We start from the raw sequence: 22252 nt of genomic DNA, 5'->3' as shown, positions 1-22252 counted from the left end.
CAAGTTAGATTTAAGGGTTTCATTATAGTCATGTTTGGATCTCAATATATGATAGTATAATTGATCTCAAGCTACACATTCTACAATATTTTTTATTACATAAAAATAATTTTATATAATGACATAATAATTGACCCCATGTAGTACACATAAAAATAATTTTATATAATGACACAATAATTGACCTCATGTAGTACACAAATGTATGCATATAATGAAACAAAATTTTCTCTAAATAATCTTCTAGACTTCTTCCACTTCCACTTAACCATTGCACACAAGATGAAATTGTCACTTATGAAATAACTAAAAGAGATTAGATTTATGTGATCTACCTAGCAATTATCTATTTTGTACTATATGCAATTTTTTATCATAAAAAAATAATCAATTAAGTGTCTCATTCCTCCTCCATATTGTAAAAATCATACGTCACCTGCGTGCCTTATTATTATTTCAATCTGTTATGCGCAGAATCAGTTTTGGAGCCCAATTGACGGACTTGAAAATCATACCATTTACTAAATAGATTGGCCGAAGCTTCATCCATTTTTGTTTTCAATTACAACCGTTGCACGTTCGTTCGCTTTGTATCTTTTTTGAGTTGTATCTACGAGTTTTGGAGCTCAATTAACGCAGACTTGAAAACCATACCAAGAGGAGGATCCTTTGCAGAGGATTTTGAAAATGGCAACCGTTGCACATTCTCTTAATATCTGCTGGCATTCATCTTTACGGAGTTCGAAATTAATCCCTAACTCACGCCAGAGTAAGCGCAAGATTTCCACAGTATTCCTCTATTCGCCTTATTAGCTAGTCATCAATTACAGATAAATCATACATCCTAAACCCTATATTCTGATTGAGCTAGCATTTGTAAATTTGGATCTAATTCATAATGTTTGATTGTATGATCTGGATATTCATCTAGAATGAAATCCCTGTAAACTCCCAAAATCTGTGTCCATGCTCTAAATGTTAATAGGAGAACTGAGTTGTAACCTAAACTGAAGTAAAAGTGGATTTAATTATACTTACAATCAGTCAATTATGTGGTTATTGGAAACCCAGTCATTTTTAAAACGTTCACTATATTATGGTATTGGACACGATTCAAGAGAACAAATCATTACATCAAATCAATACTTGTGCAGGGGACCCTCCAATCCAATTATAAAGCCCAAAATTCCGGTGCCTAGAATTTTGCTTATAGAAACGCCTCAGCCCAATATCACCATAAATTGGTCTATGCCATGTATTTAAGTCAAACATTGATTTATATATGATGGAAATAGATTTGATGTAATATGTTTTTTTAAAGAATATTTAAGAAATTATATATTTTCAAAAGTTTTATAAATTTGGTAAGTTATTGCCAATTTTTTTGCGTGAGTTCTTTGGCGACTCCCAAGTTTTTGAAAATTTTGGACCAGCCAAGTCATTCACGAGTCTGAGTTTTTTAACTATGGGGACATGATATGGCACCTAGGTGTTTTGCCACCAGTGCATTGCTGAACTAAGTGATGCTTTTTAACATATTTGCATGGGTACTTGCACCCATACCCTAGGAACACGTACCATGTCCTGTACTGGGTACTTGGTGGAGATCATGATATCTAAGGACCTTGATTAAGATTTCTGATTTTCGTTTCAGTTTCTTGTTTGCATATCAGCTTGCTGTTTATCAAGCCTATTTCAATATCTAATCACGAATCAGTTTGAAACTTTGATACAATGATTGTATGATATTTCAAGTTGTGTTCTTAATCTTCAAAGTTAATGTTTGACAGTAAACTTTATCATTGTTCTTTTTATGAAAACTCAATGTCATTATATTTTCAGTTTTTCTATAAATTATTAAATTATATTTTAAAAAATTGATGTCTCTAAGTATCCCCGTCTCCTATTTTGAAAAATAGCTGTACCAGTACCCCATCCTGTCTCCAAATTGTTAATGGTTTTGGTAGCTGCAGGAGCTATCATTGTTACTTGCATCGGTTATGCTATTGTACTATTGCTCTCAAGTTTGCTCAGTTCAGCTTTGGTGATCTTATTCTTCCATTCTCTGTTACCTTTGTGGGCTTTGTTGTTCAGTGTTAGTTTTATCTGTTTCCTTTTTTCTTCCTTCTTTCTCTGTTATTGCTGTAGTATTTGTGCGTAATTTTTGGGAGTAGCTGCCAACTCATATTCCACTATGTTCTACTCTTTGTGTGATCATCATATTTGAGACTTCGGTTGTGTTGAAGGTGAGTCGACTATCATACATAACTATCACCACCCTTAATAAAAGGTTCGAAGTGCAAGTGCTGTTGGAAGCACGGTCAGTTGGAACTCATGTGTTTGTGATGTACATTCAAATTATGTTCAAATCAATCACTTGACTGTATTCATTGTTCACTCTACTTGTATTGTCGAGGGTTCAATAATTATAGAGACCACACGGTGTCTAGAGATTGTGGGGATTTGAATCGGCTAAGTGAGTAATTGTAGTTGGTAACTCATACTTGTTCAAAACAATCTTTGGCGAAGTGACCATACTTGTCACATCTGAAACATTGAATTTTGGAGAGATCCTTGTAATGTTCTTGTTATAAAATGAATCATTTTATCAAACTATTGTAATGGGCCAATTAATTTAATGTATCTCGGACCCATTTTTATTTTGTTTCCGTAGTTGTGTCGCCGTCGGTTATTTTTGTACACCCTCGGAAAGTTGTCCTCGACGGGTATTTAAGCATGGTGTGTAGGTTGTCTTTAGGCATGCAATTTGGATTATTTCTCTGTACTGCGAAATTTTGTTGGGATTCTCTGTTGTTTGCCATTTTGGAAGTGAAAGATCTTCCCTATTTGGCTCGTGCGGTTTCGATGGGATTCAACCCTCACCCTATTCCGTTTTTTCATGTAATACTCCGCTCGGATCTAGCAAATCAGAGCACCATCCTTTGACAAATACTACTTGAAGGTTATTTGTGTTCTAATCTCCATTCTTGATTGGTTCGATCTGAGAAATTGTGATCTTTAAGTTTACAGTGGCATCTCAAGACTTTCCCTCCATTCGTACTTGGTTTGCATTCCACACATTGCTTCCCTTTGATTCCGTGCGAACATCATATAATTAACACCGTATTGCACTTTCCTGTGCCATACGACCTGCTACTTCCTCCTGTACAAACGAAAGATATTCTTGTCGTACGGCCTACACCTTCTGCCGTATGGAACAGCATACACACCCACCATACGACCTTTTTTTGACATCGTATGACCCCTTCTGTGCCACTGTATGACACACCCTCTCCCCCTTGCTATACCGTACAGACTATCCCGTACAACCTTCAATTCGTCGGCTCTTTCCATCCGTACGCCATCATCCGTACATCTCAACACCCTTGCACTAGTCACGTACGGAGAGAGATTTCCTGATTCAAGTACGGGAACATAATATTACAGTGGTATCAAAGCGCTTCGATCTTGCCAACCTGTGAACAGTGAATGAGAGTTTATAGTTGGAAGAGACAAAGAACCCATTCCGTTGATAGAATGGCTGCCGAACCGGAATCAACAACTGTCAAACTCGTGGCACTACTGAGAGAACTTGCAAAGAATTAGGCACAAATCACCGATACTTAGCGGCTCATGGAAGAGACTCTCAAGAAGTTGGTAGACAATAAAATATTTGGAGAACATAATGGTCACAATGAGTACTTGGTGTCAGGTAAAACAAACCCTCATCCAACATGCTCTCGACCTTCCATGCCATCTTTTCAGGGACCCCACAGAGTGAAACAACCAACTTTTGAAGAGATGCAAGAACAAATGAGAGAAGATTGGAAGAATGCGAATTTTGAGGAGGATATATCCTACAAAAATTATGTAGATTTGAGAATGAGATATTTGGGAGGCGGAAATTGATGATACTTTAACGATTATCTCAGAAGAAAGTTGAATAAAGTAAATCTGTCTCCATTTGACGGATTCGGATCCATATCTGCCCAAGCATGCTTAATGAAGGCCAATACCTACTTCTAGCTGAATCTTATGCCAGAAGAAGAAGCAATCAAATTTGTGGCGCTGCACTTGGAGGGAGTTGTGCATGAATGGTGGCATCACGGCACCATCACATTGGGGCATGATCAAATAACTACTTACGCGGAATTCACTAAGAGATTGATAGAGCGATTTGATGGTAAAGATCCAGAACTCAATTTCAAAGATTTGGCATAGCTGAGACAAATTGGATTGGTCGACCAGTACATTGCAGAATTTCAAAAACTCTCTGTTTTGGTCATGGACATTTCTGAAAGAAGACGGATAGTGCTCTTCATGGACGGACTGACAGAACCACTAAAAGGTTGGGTAAAACGAACCACTAAAAGGTTGGGTAAAACGGATGTTTTGCTGGTGTGGCTGGGTGAAGAGTTTTCCCTCGATAAATGTATTGCTTCTTTTGTGTATTATTTAGATTCTTTTTTATTGTTTATTTTTATTTTTGGGCAAAACTTAACATGGTATCAAAGCTAGGTTAGATAACAACACTAAAGGAGTATCTCTTGTTCTTGTTCTGATATTGCTGCTATCTCTGTAATTGTCAAGCATTCTATTTGGGACTATGAAAAAGAGAATGATTACTTAGGGACAATTTTTTATAAACATCTTCATGTGAATTTAAGAGTGTGATGTTCCTTGGATATGTAACATCATCTTATTATGATCTTTGATGACGCCCAACATTAATATTTTGTGTGTAGCATCCTTTTCTTAGTTTGCATAGAATAAGGCGTTGCTAAAGGATTCGATTTTGACAACTCTTTGTAACTGCCGATGATTCAATTTTTCGTAATGACAATGTCTCTATTCTGTCTCATCGGTTAATAGAAGTTGGGCAATGTCTTATTGACATTTGGTGTTTGTAATTCTTCTGTGGAGGTTGCAAAGATAAAGGGGCTATTTTGGGGTTTTGTGCTCAGTACTTGTGTGCAGGGTGAAATGCAAGGCGAAAGTGGAAGTATTGGTGGTGGCTATGGACCCCATTGGGAGTGTGCTTCATATATGAGTTGTGGACGGAGATCCTTGCTGTAACACCATTTTTCTAGAAAGGTGTCACTTGCAATGAAAGGGGCAAAGTTGGAAATGATTCTCTACAGAGAAATGTATTTTTTTTTGAGTTTTGAACCTGACTGTTAGCAATAAGTTGAGTGGAGAAATACCTAAGGGAGTTTTTAGCTTCTCAATCATTACATCAATGTCGATATGCTGAATGACACCTCCTAAGCTTGGTTTAATGTTGAGCCTTCAAGCTTTATAACTATATTGCAATTGGTTGAATGGTTTGATATCTGTGGAATTAGGGAATTTGTAGAAGCTTATTGTCCTTTCGATGCATAATAATCAATTGATCGGAACTTCTCTAGGAAAGCTGAGTTCCTTTAGCAATTTGGATATCAACTCAAATTATCTCAGCAGAGAGATTCCTCAAGCTCTTGCACATTGTTGGTACCTGATATGGACAAGGTTTTAAAATTTTTAATTTATGTTTTTGAACTTCTTTGAACTAAAGTTCGAAGTGGTTCGACAGTTCAAATGGGCATCTTGCAGGTTCAGTTCAAGCAAAGTTCAGATTCATGGTTTGAAATGCAGATTTGTTGGTTAGAAAAGTTCAAAATCCTATCTCTGTTTATAATTCAAGTTCCGACTCTGTTAGCTCAATGGTTTCAAAAAAGAAGAAGTGTAGATCAAGGTTGTGAAGATTCAATATACTTTTCAAATGGATCCATTTGTTTGGTGTGGCATGACAGGTCATCAAAAGCAATAACGATAGACCTTTGAAGTCCATATGCATGTTGTTTGATGATTGACTAAGACTTTGGAGGTGGAAGTCATGCATTTGCAAATATCATTGGAAGAAGCTGCCGTAATTTCTATGACCACGAATTTGCAGGAAGCCAGAATATTAGTCTCAGTGTAGGGGGTATAAATCCCAATCTAACCGTTGGATCAATCCCATTTTCAGAAATGTTTGAAGAAAACTAGTTATTTGAATCTCCTCCAAGCGGTTTGAAAATATTTATGAGGGATAGAAAGTTACACATATTTTAATGCAGCACTGTCAAAATGATCCACGACACCCATAAAATGATGCCAGAAAAAATAGATCCTATTTCGGGGGTCTTATCTAACAATCCAACCTTTGGATTGGGCTGAATTTCGGATATGTATGGCCAAACCTAGTTCTTTAAATCCTCTCCAAAGAGTTTTGTCAGATTATTTATGGATCAAAAGTTACAGGTTTTTGAGTGCAACACTATCGGATCAGCAATGACAGTGACAAAATGCAGAGCACAGTAAAACAGTCATGTTGCGGGGGTTGTATCTCCCAATTCAATCGTTGGATTGACCTAAATTTTGGATATGTGTTGTAAATTCTAGTTTTACAAATCCTCTCTAAATGGCATTGTGAGATTCATTATGGATCAGAAGTTATGGGTTCCTGTTTGCACCTCTATCGGATCAGCAATAACAGTCACAAATGCAAATGACAGAATAATTGGTCTTGGTGCAGGGGCCATAACTCTCAACTCCACCGTTGGATCTTTGCGAAATTGAGATATGTTGGAGTAATCCTAATTTTCTAACTTCTCACTGAAGTAATCTTTAAAATGTTTTTGGGTTCATGAGATACATGTGTCTGTTTGCACCTCTATTGAATCAGCACTCTGTCACCAGCAAATGCCACCTGTCAGCATGCATATATTATAGTGGCCTCATATTAGCAAAAATATAAGACAATATTTATAATGATATAAACACATTAAGAAAGGGGAGATTGAAAATATTAAAAGGAAAAGGGGAAGTCATAAATTTTTTCAAGATTTAGTTAAAGAAATTGAAAGGTTTTCACGGAAGTGAGAAGATAATAAATATACCAATAGCAAAGGTTCAAGGGGTTCCATTCTTTTCTTTCTTCCGGACTACAGACTGTGTGCTACAGCAGGGAGGGAAAGTTTTCCAGATCATTCCATTTTCTTGAGAGATTGTGAGAGGCAGAGCATGGGCTGATTTTCTTTTTCTGAACTATGTGTTAGAGATAGGAATAAGATTTTGATTGTTAATATAATATTGAAAAGAGTTTCAGTTTTTCTTTAGATAGTGATTTTGGTTGTAAATGGGTAAAAGAGTCCTTGTGGTCTTTTACAATTAGGGAAGGGAGACTGGAGGTTAATCACATCAGAACTTTGATTATGATGTATTTTCCTTCCACTGATCATGATCTTTGTGTCATTTTTAGTTTTCTCTGAAATACATCCTAATGTCACTGTTTTCTTGTTACACTATCATTTCAAAATATCTTTTAAAAACTCTGATTTTTTATTCTCTCAAGAGGATGGAAGATATATTTTCATTTTCATTATGTAATGCAACATTTGGGCGAGTGAACTTTGTGTCATCTGCTATCATTTGCTATTCTTTCCTTTTCAATTTCTTAAGTTTCCGCATCTACTCTGTGTCTACAGGTGGATGTTTGTAATCCTTTTGTGCTTTCTGGTTAAAAGCATCTATAATTAATTCATTGTATATCTTACACGGGGAGCTGTACCCGATAAAATTCAGAGGAAGGTTATTAATCCAATAATAACTTATCCAACTGTTAGTGCTGATTAGTCTTCTCACTTGGGCATTCAGGGTTAATTTGTATGTATTTCTTCGGAGGACAATCTGTTCACTAACACACATCTTAAGGAAGCTCACATATTTGGACATACATAATAATTATCTTTGCAGCTTTGTACCTAAGGAACTAAAGGATCTAGAAGTATTCCAATATGAAAACATCGTAGAACTTTATCGAATCTTTTGTGATGTAACATATCAAATCCGTTAGAAATCGTAAAATTTGAAAAAAAAAGAAAAATTTGTGGCAAGCACTTTGGGCGAATCTCTATTTGCCAATGGCGATGATTATGTGGCAAAGCTTGTTCATGTTGTGTAGTTGTCGATTGACGGACCCTCTGATGCAAGGTAGGAGGGGATGAATATCACCTCCCAGCTACCCTCGCTAAGAGTTACACACAGAAGCCACCGAATAGGAGAAACCCCAAGAAATTATAGAGAGAACATTGCATAATTGGTGAGACTGTCTTCATTCAACATGCCAAGCATAAGGCCCACCTAGTTACAGTCATGTACATTCAAATTAAAATCAATGAGCTTAAGGCCTTGGGCTTATAAAGACAAATCTTAGTATTTTCCTTCTATCTAATTTCATTCCGCTTTTCCTAATCCTAGATCCCTACTTTTATAGCTAGCAAGACCACAAGTCAACCTGTTAGGCAGATTATTACAAAATATAGGTCCTGCCCCAAAGGAGAAATCAATGACCCTTCAAACAAACAAATAAACGTCCGTGGGGACAAGGATAGGTCCACACATGATCCAAGAAGAGGTTCCCAAGTGTGTGGAATGCCATGATGTCAAACAAAACCTCGTTGAAGCCAAACCTACACATTACTTGAGCTACTGGGACAACATCACACGTCGAACAAAGAGAAGGATAACTCTTACAAATAATGGAAGTAGACTCCACGAGCTTAAGAGAAGGATCCACAAGAGGTCCACTTTTAGGAGCTAACTGCACGAAAAGAGAAAACACAAACAACGGTCATCCTCCAAACTGTAGATATGAACAATGAAAGAAAATCATTTTGCTTGATGCAAGATTGCCAAAGTACCCAAGATGTTCTTGCCTTAGACAACTGGGGTAGTTAAAGAACTAAAATCCACATTAAGAAGCCCCAATGCTCTGAGAAGTATCATAAAGATCCAATTCAGCTTTTGTGATCCAAGAACTGTCTTCAATAGGCTTATTCTGCCACTGAATCAAACACTCTTTGTAATGCTTACCTTTGGTGCTTTTACTTATTTTGTTATCCAACATCTTATCAATTCCTTATGTCTTCTTTTTATGTTAATTAGGTTTATCAATTGTCTCTTCATCATATTTGTGATATTCAAAGATGTTTGAAATATTAAACACAGGTGAAATATCCATATCCTCAAGCAATTCAAATTCAAAAGTGTTACCACTGTCATATTTCTTCAAGATTCTACAAGGCCTAAACTTCATCTCCAACTTATTGTATGTGCCAACTAGAAATCCGTTCTTCAAGTGTATCATTACCTCATCTCCAACCTCAAAAGTTATAAGTATCCTTTTCTTTTCCACTGTGTCCTTATATCCTTGTTTACTGTCATGTAGATTACTTCTCACCTCTTCATGCAATTTTTTCATAAAGTCCTCAAATTCTTCAGCATCAACACTATTCTTTACTTCAGTGTCCAACTTCCTCAATTGAGTAGCTCCCCTAGGACTCATGTCATTTACAATCTCTAAAGGAGTCTTCTTAGCGCTTCTATTCATAGAATTGTTAGATGCAAACTCAGCTTGTGCCAAAATCAAATCCCAATTAGAAGGTCTATCTCCAATCAAACATCTCAAAAGGTTACCCAAACTTATGTTCACAACTTTAGTCTGTCCATCACAGTGTTCTGGGACTCTGTGTGTCTGAGGCAGAGGTAGCCTTTTCAAGGCAAATGGCCTTTAGACTCGGACTCGGACGAGTCATGGCAGAGGCCACATGGACTTGCCCAGTCTCGAGCCTAGGACTCTCCTGAAAAAAAGAAGTTATGAATTTGTGAGATAATAGATATAAAGATTTCTAGAAGGTGTTTTTTTTTTCAGTGTATATTAATTCTGAAAATGATATTGTGGTATGTCAGGAATTTATTAAGGACTGAATCTTAAATAGTTCCTTGACCAATCTCAGATTATGGAGACAACAAGTTATAATATTCTTATTTCAGTCTTTTGGGTGTGTAGAAAATTATGTACAAAGAATGTCAACTGTCTAACAATATGCCTTAGCCTTATGCAGTTATGAATGTTTGAAATTGATGTTGACAAGCTTATTCTTAGGAAATTGTCCTTTCCCAGCTTGCCCTTGTATATAGGACTTGACACCTTTGGAGTGGGATTATTGTGGTACTAGTACAATAGTATTTAGTCAAGCAAGTAATGATGTTTTTCAAAACTAATCTAGAACTATACCCTTGCATTACAAAAGTCAATGTTCTCCTATGGATTTTAGAAGAATAGTTATAAACCAATATAGTCAGCTCCTAGTCTGAAAATATGAACAATATCTATCATATTATAGGAAATTTAATGTTTAAATCTTAAAATTTAGTTAAGCAGGTTATAGCAAATTACACAGCTGAATGCATATACATACTTGAGAGCCCTGTTGTTGTCTACAATGCACACATAAGCTGTAACAAACATATTTCTCAATATATGAGTCTTCCATGACTTATCTTAGGCGTATTCATAAGAGGGCATAGGCTACTATGAACCTTACTCTTCTACACTCTAGCTAATATTTTGATATACTGTGATATTGCTATCAGGATTTAACTGTGTGATTTTTGAGTCAAACTCATTGACCCATGTTTCATGAGTAGTGATTCAACACGAATCCATCTCTCATGAGAATAAATGGAACACTTAGCACTCATTGGATCTAGGTGATGCTCACAGGGGTGAAGCATCGAGACTTCCCGGGAGGTCACCCATCCCAGTACTACTCCAACTTGAGCATGCTTAACTACAAAGTTTCCTCCATGGTTAAACCCAAAGCTGGCAACCCCATTTGCAAAACCTTCACCAAGTGTTGTGCCTTATGAACCATGCATTAGAAAGCCCCTTAAGCTCATCAATTGATAAGTAGGAGATAATTTCCACAGCAAGTCAAATTGTGATATTGCTATCAGGATTTAATTGTGTGATTTTTGAGTCAAACTCATTGACTCATGAGTAGTGATTCAACACAAATCCATCTCTCATGAGAATAAATGGAACACTTAGCACTCATTGGATCTAGGTGATGCTCACAAGGGTGAAGCATCGGGACTTCCCGGGAGGTCACCCATCCCAGTACTACTCTAGCCTGAGCACACTTAAATACGGAGTTTCCTCCATGGTTAAACCCAAAGCTTGCAACCCCATTTGCAAAACCTTCACCAAGTGTTGTGCCTTATGAACCATTCATTAGAAAGCCCCTTAAGCTCATCAATTGATAAGTAGGAGATAATTTCCACAGCAAGTCAAATTGTGATATTGCTATCAGGATTTAATTGTGTGATTTCTGAGTCAAACTCATTGACCCATGTTTCATGAGTAGTGATTCAACATGAATCCATCTCTCATGAGAATAAATGGAACACTTAGCACTCATTGGATCTAGGCACAACACTTGGTGAAGGTTTTGCAAATGGGGTTGCAAGTTTTGGGTTTAACCATGAACGAAACTCTGTAGTTAAGTGCGCTCAGGTTGGAGTAGTACTGGGATGGGTGACCTCTCGGGAAGTCCCGGTGCTTCACCCTTGTGAGCATCACCTAGATCCAATGAGTGCTAAGCGTTCCATTTATTCTCATGAGAGATGGATTCGTGTTGAATCACTACTCATGAAACATGGGTCAATGAGTTTGACTCAAAAATCACATAGTTAAATCTTGATAGCAATATCACAATTTGACTTGCTGTGGAAATTATCTCCTACTTATCATTTTGATGTATGTTTTGAACTTTTTATTCCATTGATTTCATATATTGTAGACATTTGACAATGACACTATGTTTAACTTTATATTGTGTTATTCAGTTTTTTCCTTCAGAAATTTGCTTTTATACTTATGTGATCTATGCAAAATTGTGTATGAGCGTTAAGTAGCTTCTGTTTATCTGAATTATTGTGTATTTGATGTTAATTGACTAAATGATGCATGAAAAAATCTTTAAATCCTTAAAATCTTTGAATTTCATGCGTGTTTTGATTTTTCGAGTCCTTGCCAAGTCCGAGCTCAATTTTGACTTTCCAAGTCAGAGGTGAGTCTGAGTCCCGTAACACCAATCCGTCAGTTTGTGGATGAAATGTAGAACTAAACTTAAGATTAGTATTCAACTTCTTCCAAAGTGTCACTCCAAAAATAACGAGTAAACTTAGTATCTCTATCTGAAACAATAGTCTTAGGCAATTCACGAAGTCTCACAATCTCTCTGAAAAATAAGTTTGCTATGTGTATTGCATCTGATGTCTTCTTACAAGGTTTGGAATGTGCCATTTTAGAAAATCTATGAACTACTACAAAGATAGAATCATTACCTCTCTAGGTTCTAGGTAATCCTAGAACAAAATCCATACTAATATCTTCCCAAGGTCTGCAAGGAATATGCAAAGGTGTGTACAGTCCAACGTTTTGATTATTTCCTTTAGCAACTTGATATATTTTGCAACTCCTTACTATCTTCTAAACATCCTTATATATCTGCGGCCAAAATTATCTTTCTGAAATCATATTTACTTTCATACCAATCTCAATATCTCTTGCAAGTCCTCTACTATGTTTCTCTTTAGTGATATTCTCCCTCATAGATCCTCTAGGTATACACAACTGAATTCCTTTTAACATGTCTTCCTGAATGAAATAATCAACCCACTTATCTTGTTCATCAATCACAAGGTTCTTACAAGCTTTCCAAGCTTCTACAAAATTAGGGTCGCTTTCATACAAGTTCTTCAAATCCTCAAATCCAAATCACTTCAATTCGCATCTCTATCAACAAACTTTGTCTTCTGCTCAAAGCATCTACTTCCTTATTTGATTGTCCACTCTTATTTTTCAACACAAGAGAAAAGTTTTACATGTACTCAACCCACTTCATAAGTTCTGATTCAACTTATTCTGACTTCCCAAATATTGTAGAGCTTTATGATCAGTGTTGTAATGATCCCAAATCAAAATTTTGATATTTACCGAAGAATTGAAAAATATTTTCCGATTGTTTTCCTCTCCTTGTTTCTCCCTTCTATTAAATATCTAATATTCCCAACAGTCACAACATTTATAACTTATTATGATTATTATGTTATAATAATTATTATTTCACTTATTTGATATTATATTATATATCAATAATTATTTTATTTTATTTTTTCATTAATCATTTGATTTGATTGCATTCTTATTTATTAAAATATTCCTTGCGTAACATTTTTCAATTAATTTTATGATTATTGTTTATGTTTAATACATTAGTATTATAATAATATATTACTATTGAATGATATATTTTTATTTATTTATTTACTTTTATAATTACTATTTATCATTTATAATTAATATATTAATATGTTGTTGTATAATGTATTATATTTTAGTAATAGACCAAATATATCAATAGCATATAGATATAATTATAATAGGTAATATTATTATTTACTTGTAATATAATAATATAAAGTCTATGTATTTAAATTATATTTGTAATATACACACTAATATGGACTCATGACAAGTGTACAACACAAGTTCTCTAGGCATCAAATAATGCCTCCATTTCTTCAACGCTTGAATAATTGCATAGAATTCTTAATCATAGACTGAATATTTTCTTTTAGCATCATTTAATTTCTCACTGTAGAAAGTTATAGGGTTACCTTATTGACTCAAAGCAACACCAATGGCATTACCACTAGCATCACAATTAACTTGAAAAACATTGTTAAAATTAGGTAAAGGAATAACAGGTAATTCTGCGACCTTTTCTTTCAATGTTTCAAAGCTTCTATTTTCTCCACGTGTCCTTTTAAAATCTTTTTTATCACCTCTCATAGTCTCTATCATAGCATTACAAATTGATCTAAAATTTCTGATAAACTTTCTGTAAAAACTTGCTGATCCATGAAATGATCTAACTTCTCCAACATTCTCTGGTGTGGGCCAATCAAGAATAGCTTTTACCTTCTTAGGATCCATCTTTAAACCTTAGATACTGATTCTCTGCTGAAATGGCCGGATGTTGGTTCGGATGCGTCCAGATGCTTGGGTGCATTAGGATGCTGCACAGATTCTCCTAGGAAGCGCATCTTGGGACTATGTGTTCTTGGTGGATGTGCTGCAATGCATCCAACAAGAATCTACAGGTTGAGGATGTGCTTCTTGGGAGCATCTAGAAGGCACCCACGGCTAAAAGGCCTTTTTGACACCAATTTTAGCATTTATTTAATTGATGATGATGAGAATGTGGATTGTCTTGAGAATCCTTATGATTTCGAATGACTAAATTTGATTAGTGAATCTTGAGTATTGACTAACATTGAATCATGAACTAAGTTTTGATTTTGTAATTCAAATTGCATTGGAATCTTGAACTTGAGTAATTTTAAATTTATTAATTAGTTATTTCAATTTGTATATTTGTCACTTTGTGTCAGTGAAGTTTGAAGTTGAACTAACAATGGTGAAGCATCATGCTATGGAATAGTTTATTTTTGTATATTTCATGCATTTCTTTGCATACATAAATTATAGTATGTGTATATATATATATAGACGCATCCAAAATTCTGCCCCCCCCCCCCCCCCCCCCCCCCCCCAATTTTTTTTTTTGGCGTATCCATGCATCAACACCCTGCGTTTGTATCAGCATCAGAATCAACATTGGTAACTTAGCTTTAAACCATCAATAGAAATCACAAAACCAAGATATACAAGCTCCTCTTTCATAAAAGGACATTTCTTCAAATTTATCAACAACTTTTCCTCTTTCAACCTTTGCAAAACTTGTCTTATATGCTCAAGGTGTTCCTCTTTAGTCTTACTGTAGATTAGTATGTCATCAACATATATAATCACAAACTTACCCAAAATTTTCTTCAAAATTTCGTTCATCAGTCTCATAAAAGTACTAGGTGCATTGGTTAAACCAAAAGACATAACCAATCTGTAATAACCCTCAATAGATTATAACTTCAACATCTCCAATATTTGCAAGAGATCATTTTGTCAAACACTCGGCAAGTAATTCCGTTACCATTGAATATATAATGCTCTAAATTTCAAACACAGCTACTCACCAGTTGTGGTTAAACTTTGATTCTATACGATTGTTAGAACTCTGATATCTAAATCTGCTTTATATATTTGCACATTTAATTCTAAAAGGGTAAGTGGCTTGCATCATATTTATATATAAAAATGTATTTACTATAACATTGAAATATTGATTTTATGATCATAGTACCATCTCTGAAAATATTTGCATGTCCTTAGTAATCCAGTACTAATTCTCAGTACTAATGGCCCAATGATGATTTATTTATTCAAACTAAAATACTGTAGCTTATATGAATTTCAACAAGGACTTGTGATCGTATTGATGTCAGATTTGGTCTTTAACATTACACAGCTAGAGGCCAATCACAGCTCGTTGGGCATTAACCATGTCTTCCACCATGCAGATGCTGGCCAGATAAAATGAAATTACAGCCTTCCCTTGCAGCCGCAAGCCTTGTGAAAGCAGTCACAACGTGGAATAAATCGAAACACAGGCCAATCAATTAATGACAGACACAAAGATGGAACACAGGGCTGATAAGTTATTTGCAGACCCTTAATTTGTGAATGCTGATGCCTGTAGATGATCGCAGGCCATAAAAAGAAATCGCAGGTGCCAAAGAATGGGCACAAAACATTAACAGGTAGCCGCCTAGCCAAGGGAAATTCTCTCCATCGAAAATGCAGGTCTGTATACTTCAATTGCAAGTCTGTATACTTCAATTGCAAGTCTATTCCCTTATTGTGCAATCCCAATCTCTAACACCAGCTTCTATGTGTAAAAAAAACAGATAGTATGAAATAGAAAATTCACCACAATTACTTTAGCAGTGGTCCAAGCACTCTTGCAAAATTGAATTCCTCAGCTACATTCAGAACAATAGAGGAGGAACAAAATACTAACAACCAAATCTGTCTCTAGCACAGTAATCACAAAACAAAGACAAAAAATTCTTTGAGAAGAATCTGCAATACCTCAGCTGCAGATTAGTTGCTTACCCAAAACCTCAGCAAGGGCACAAGAATCATCAACTCGAAAAAGCCACAAAGACACAAAAGTAAATAATATTCAATCGATGCTTTTTCCTATGAAATGAGCTTGTGTTTATAATCCCTTGTTGGCGAAAATTTCCCAAAAGAACTCAACTACAAAAACTGCAACTCAACTCCTGAAACTTTCCAACACACTCTTTTAGGAATTTCTCATAATGGCATTATTATAATAGAATATAATAATAATGCAACTTTTAATAATGAATTCATAAATAAGAGCTCATGCAATTAATATCCACATCCACTGCAGGTGACCACCAACTGCTAGAGCTGCCCACTGTACTGCCAAAAATAGACTTACTAAAAATAATAAGTCCATAATTGAGACCCCCTAATCACCCAGTCAGCTCATGAGGGTTGCTATATGAATTGACTCAATCATCCTCAGAAACATGACCAAAATGGGGACATTACACAACCACTTGTACAAACCTTCATTACTCTTAAAATCAGTCTTCCATTCATCTCTTTCTTTGATCCTAATCTGATGATAGCTAAAAACTGGTTCGTACTTCTGGAATTTGATTGTGTTATAAGTTTTTTGCATCAACGTTTCGGATCACACACAGTGATCCATCATCAGGATGAAGAGCAAGAGAAAAATAATAATAAGCAGCAGCAGACTGGAGAAAACACAAAGATATAACAAGAGGAAGGAGAGGAGGTGGGGGGGGGCAAACACGCGGATTGAGGGGGAGATAAAATAATAAAGAATAAATAAATGAATTAGAAAAAAAAAAAAAAAAAAAAAAAAAAAAAAAAAAAAACAAACAAACAAACAAATGATAAATAACAATGAAAGCGCTCACAAAATGAGAATAATAATAACAATAATTGAAAATAACAATAAAAATAGGAATAAAAATAAATGAACATAAAACCAAAATAGACCAAATAATAAATAACAATAAGAATGAACTAAGAATGAGAAACAAAATATTTTAAAAAAGGATCAAAAAGGAAAAAAAAGGAACCTCGGGGACCACCATAAAGTAAGAGGGAACAAAGGAACCAAAGATGGGAGCGTCCTAAAGATACCGACAACACAGCGAGAGGAAGGAGAAAAGAAGAAAAGGAAGAGAGCAATCACCAACCTCAAACAGGCCACCAACTAGGGAGAAACTAGGAGCAAGGAGGCGAGGGGAGACCGACGGGCTCAAAACACCAAAGGATCAAGTTCGTTGGTCTTTAGTCAGCATAGGAATCCACGAAGGGTTTAAGGTCCACCCATCATCTCTGTTGAGGTTGACAGGGTGACTGTTGATAATTATAGCTTCTTTGAGCTTCCTTTTGAAATAGTTGTCCTCCTTGGATACGATTTGGGCATCTTCTAAACAAATGTGGTGCTTAGTGGCTGACGAGTGCTCCGCTAAAGCAGACTGATGAACCCTGTCGTGTTTAATGTCGGCACTATGCTCCTTGATTCTAGTGCTGAAAGAGCGACCAGTTTCACCAATATACGGAATCCCGCAAGAGCAAGAAACTTTGTAGACTCCTGATGCTGAAAAAACATCTCTGGTATCTTTGAGAGCGGGGGTACGATTCTTGAGCCTAAACCAAGGTTTGAAGGCCACGCGTAGGCCTTTTCTGCTCAGAATCTTGGCAAGCTTCTGGGAGACCCCATCTATAAAGGGAAGCGACACAAAAGCGGGAGGCGGAGAGGGGTTGGGTCGGGGAGCAGAGAGGGAAAAAAAGAAAGAGCGAGCACGGACAAAGGCCCTAGAGATTTGTTTGTGGGAGTACCCATTTAATCTAAAGACTTGGCGGAGGTGGGTCAACTCCGAATTTAAGTGGTCATCATCACAAATCCTGAGGGCTCTTAAGGCTAAGGTCTTAAGCGTGCCAACTTTTTGACTCGGATGGTGGTGAGAAGAAGCATGAAGGTACAGATCGGTGTGCGTGGCAAAGGATTGTGGAAATCAAATGACATACTAATGGATTGTGGAAATCAAATGACACTCATCTGATGATAGCTACTTTTCAAATCAATCTATGTAATTGTTTTTTCTCCACTCAATCTACCCATAATGTCATCCATCCTAGGCAAAGGAAACCTATACTTCATTGTTATTTTGTTTATAGCTCTAGAGTCAGTGCACATTCTCCATTCTTCTTAGGTGCTAATACAATGGGTACTGCACAAGGACTGAAGCTTTCTTTGATCAAACCTTTCTCATGTAATTCTCGCACTTGTCTATTCAATTCTCCTTTCTCTGCAGGCGTTAGTCTATGTGGTGCTTTACTTGGCAAACTAGCTCCAGGAATAAAATCCATACAATGACTTATACTTCTCACAAGGGCTAAAATCCATCAGGAAGGTTATCACAAATAATATCTTGAAATTTAGCCAACAAAGCTCTCACCTTAGATGCATGCTCAGGTTCATTTTGTTTCTCAGTCTTTCTAGGAATCAAAACAAAGCAAACATTCAGTTTCTTCATATCTTTCACTAACTGATTTCCCCCAACCAAACAAACTCTTACAAAAGTACATTGACTTTCCTTAGTTTTTTCAACTAAAGGAAACACTACTTGTTTCTTTCCATTAGCCCAAATTATATACTACTTCAATCTACCATCATGCAAAACCTTTCTTATCATACTGCCAAGGTCTTCCCATAAGTACATGACAACAATCCATAGGCATATTATCACACAAAACTTTATCAAAGTAATTCCCAATTTTAAATTTCACAAGGCATTGTTCACTTACCAATAATTTATATTCATCCCTGATCCAAGCAATGTGATAAGGGTTAGGGTGCGCCAATCTCTGTAGTTTCAACTTAGTTACCAATTCTTCATATGCCAAGTTTTCAGAACTGCCACTGTCATTAATCACCTTGCAACATATATCTTCTATCTTACATTTGATCTTAAAGAGACTTTTCCTCAAAACATGTTCATTATCCAACTGCTCATTCCACAAAGTTCTTCCCATCATTAGCTTCTCTCCTTTCTCAAGTTTATTAGGTGCATCAATTGCTTTTTCCTGAATCAAAGAATTTCCTCTACTACCCTTTTTCTTACTAGAAAAGTTACATTCAAAAGCTCTATGTCCTTCTTCACCACATTTAAAACAAGTAACTTTAAACCAAGATTTATCTTCTCTTTCCCAATTAGTGTAACCGTTATAATTACCTTTATTGTAGTTACCTCATCCTCTGCTTCCATTGTCTTCTTTCCATTCAAATTTTCCTTTATCATTAGATATGTTATCAGATCTGCTACTTTCCCCATAAGATCGTCCACTACTTTGCTGAAATCTTCCACCTCTTGCTCTCTGTCTGTGCTCTTGTTTCTTTGCCAACTTTTCTTTACCCTTCAAGGCATACAAATCAGCTCCTTCTACACTTTCCATTTTTATAAAACTGATCTCATCCTATATAGAAGTCCTCAAACCATTCAAGTATCTAGGAACTTTGTCAACTTTATCATTAACATGTCTAGATCTAATGTCCAACTTGTAAAATTCTTTAGTATAGTTTTTCACAGTCATATCCTTTTGTCTCAAGTTTTGCATTCTTCTCAACAAATTAACTTGATAATCAACCAAAAGGAATTTCTTTTTCAACTTACCAACCATCTTTACCCAAGTCTTGATCTTTTCTTTTCCTCTTCTCTGTCTATTAGTTTGCAAGTGTTCTACCCAAAGAGATGGATGTCGTTTCAATTTTGTAGCTGCTATCCTCACTTTCTTGTCCTCAGGAATACTTTAATAATCAAAATATTTCTCAATCTTAGAGATCCAATCCAACAAAGCATCAGTATCAAGTCTTCCACTGTAAGTTGAAAGTTCAAAAACAGGTCTTGAATTCTCTTTATTCAAAGCTCTCAGACGTCTTTCTTCATCTTGTTCCACTTCAGGTTTAGGATTAGGTGTTGTTGCTGTTTACCGTACTGGGTAAAGAAATCAATGCATACAGGCAATAGATGAGAATAGCAAAATTCCTTTTATTATATTCGCACATGCCAAAGATATTACATTATGCTTGATCAGATGACTACAATGATCTCGAAGGGGGGTATAAATACTATTCGAGGAACCTTCCCGAAGGTATCCGTTGGCCAAATACAACATGTCGGCTACAATAGTAGAACCTTTCTGATACACACATCCTGATACACACCTTGTCGACTGATACCGACGACATACATCTCGATACAGACGGAGTACATCCTGATACACCAACGGGATACATCCTGATACACTAACGGGACGCATCCTGATACACTAACGGGATACATCTTGATACACTAACGGGATGCATCCTGATACACTATTATTGTCGACATCATCCTCCCCAAAAAGAAAAGTCGTCTCTCGATGACGACACAACAAAAACCCAACAACTAACTATATTATTCATAAAACAACAAAAACATGGACTTATACATCATGAACCCGAAGGCTATGTCTCTGACTGCGAAGACCGGCTGCATCGAAGTTGATACACCTGAGCTATCCGGACTTTCAAATCAGCTTTGGTCTGAGAGTTCTCTTCCACTACTTCCTCCAGCATCAATGCAACCTCCTGACACTCAGCTTCTTTCTGATCATGAGCCTTCTTCGCTGAGTCCTTCTCCTAAAGAGCTTCTACCAAATGCTGCTCCGCTGCTGCTACTTGCTACTTCCTTCGTGCACTTTCCTTGAGTTGTGCTAACAGGGCTGTCCGCTCTGCTTCCCATGCAATTTGCTAGGTGGTAAGTTGGTCGGCCATCTCCTCCCGAGCCTTCTTCGCTGTCTCTCGAGCTTCCTGCCCAGCCTCTGCCTGTCTTCTCTCTATAAGCACCAACTCTGCTAGGGACTTGCTTCGCTCTGTTATCTCTCCACCTCTGACACATTATGCCTGCAGAAGCTCTCGGTCTCATCAACTGGTCATACTTCCCACGACTGATATCCGCAACAATTGGGGATCTAGGGGGCAACGCCCCCAGCGGGGTCGAGGGGCAGCGCTCCTGCGGGGTCCTGTCGCGATACAGGGCGAGCCGCCAAGACCAAATCAGCACTCCGAAACCCACACAAAACTGCATGGAACACACTATTTTTGCGATTTCTTCTGATTCCACACTCTTTCTGGCAATTGCTAATACTTCCCCTTCCCTTTGGCATCATCCGATACTCATTCTGAGCATTCTTGATTTGTCGACATTTTTATTTTTAGTTTTTAGAACACCTCTTGTTACCCTTCTTTGACTTGTGTACTGCCTTCTTGGAGGACTCTGTAATGTTGTACGATTCACTTCCTCACTGAACAGCGTACTTCCATGACCATTGTATGCACGTCCTTCCAATGCCTTATGCCATACGGGGACATGGCTTCTGGAGGACGTGTTCATGCCGTACGATATGCTGGCGAGTGAATTTCACACTTTGTCGTTCAGAAAAGGCCGTACGGTATGCTAGCGAGTGAATTTCACACTTTGTCGTTTAGAAAAGGCCATACAGGCTCAGTGCCTAAACACTTAAAAACTGCGTTTCAACTTGGAAAGCCATACGGTGTTTTCATTTCCCTGCTCCTAATGCCGTGCGGTGACACACTTGGAATGTCGTATAGTAGCCCATCTCCATGTCATACAGTGTCCCTGCTTCAAGTCGTATGTTGGGCACAACAAAACTCCGTATGGTGGGCACCAATCACCGTACGGTAGCCATCAGATAGCCCTACGGTAATCTTTAGAAACTTAAAAAAAAAAAATAATTTTTTTTTCTCTTTTTTAAAAATAAAAATTCTTCCCTTATCTTACATATGTACAATATTTACATATATACAATATTTATAGTCGTTCTTTTCTCAGTTGTTCGTTCACGGAGGTGCGTTACTTCTTTCATGGTAGACATTCAACTTCCACTTATTCACTGTGTTGGCCGCATCCTTTCTCTCTAGTATCCATAGTTTTATTGCTCCATTATCACTCACTTCTCGAATCTGGTACGACCTGACCCATTTCACTTGAAACTTGCCTGGTTGGATCTCGTTCCATCCGTCATACTTCAACACCAATTGTCCCAGTTGGAACTTGTTCAATTTTAGGTGTTTATCAGGCCATGCTTTGCGCCTGTTCCGTGTCACCGTCGTGGCCCCTTGTGTCTGCAATCGTCGCTCATCAAGTTTATTTAAATTAGACAATCTCTCCCTCCGGTTTTCCATATCGCCTAGTTTGTTCCCAAAGCTTGATACCATGGACTTTGTCAGCTGCCCCTTCTTGCCGTCAATAACACCTCCACTTGCAACTTTTATTAAACCCTTCC

At 36.9% G+C, this 22252-nt stretch overlaps 1 protein-coding gene across 11 annotated transcripts in view; it reads left to right on the top strand.

The window, feature by feature from the left end:
• Positions 1-438: 438 nt before the first annotated feature.
• Positions 439-22252, top strand: part of LOC149565830 (proline iminopeptidase-like) — a 314435-nt gene continuing 292621 nt past the window's right edge. For 2 of the 11 annotated variants that reach the window (XM_089819326.1, XM_089819332.1), the window contains exon 1: positions 447-769. In XM_089819326.1, coding sequence (XP_089675452.1) covers positions 688-769 — 82 coding nt within the window. In that variant the 5' untranslated portion in view covers positions 447-687. Of the gene's footprint in view, positions 790-15299; positions 15635-22252 lie in introns of all 11 variants that reach the window. The other 9 variants (XM_089819323.1, XR_016362073.1, XM_089819321.1 and 6 more) reach the window with 9 other exon arrangements.

This window comes from Cupressus sempervirens, chromosome 3 (assembly GCF_028749045.1).
Source record: "Cupressus sempervirens isolate cs-2001-9-10 chromosome 3, ASM2874904v1, whole genome shotgun sequence".
Taxonomy (NCBI): Eukaryota; Viridiplantae; Streptophyta; class Pinopsida; order Cupressales; family Cupressaceae; genus Cupressus; species Cupressus sempervirens.
The sequence above is the reverse complement of the archived record's forward strand: the minus strand, read 5'-3'. Positions and strand labels throughout refer to the sequence as shown.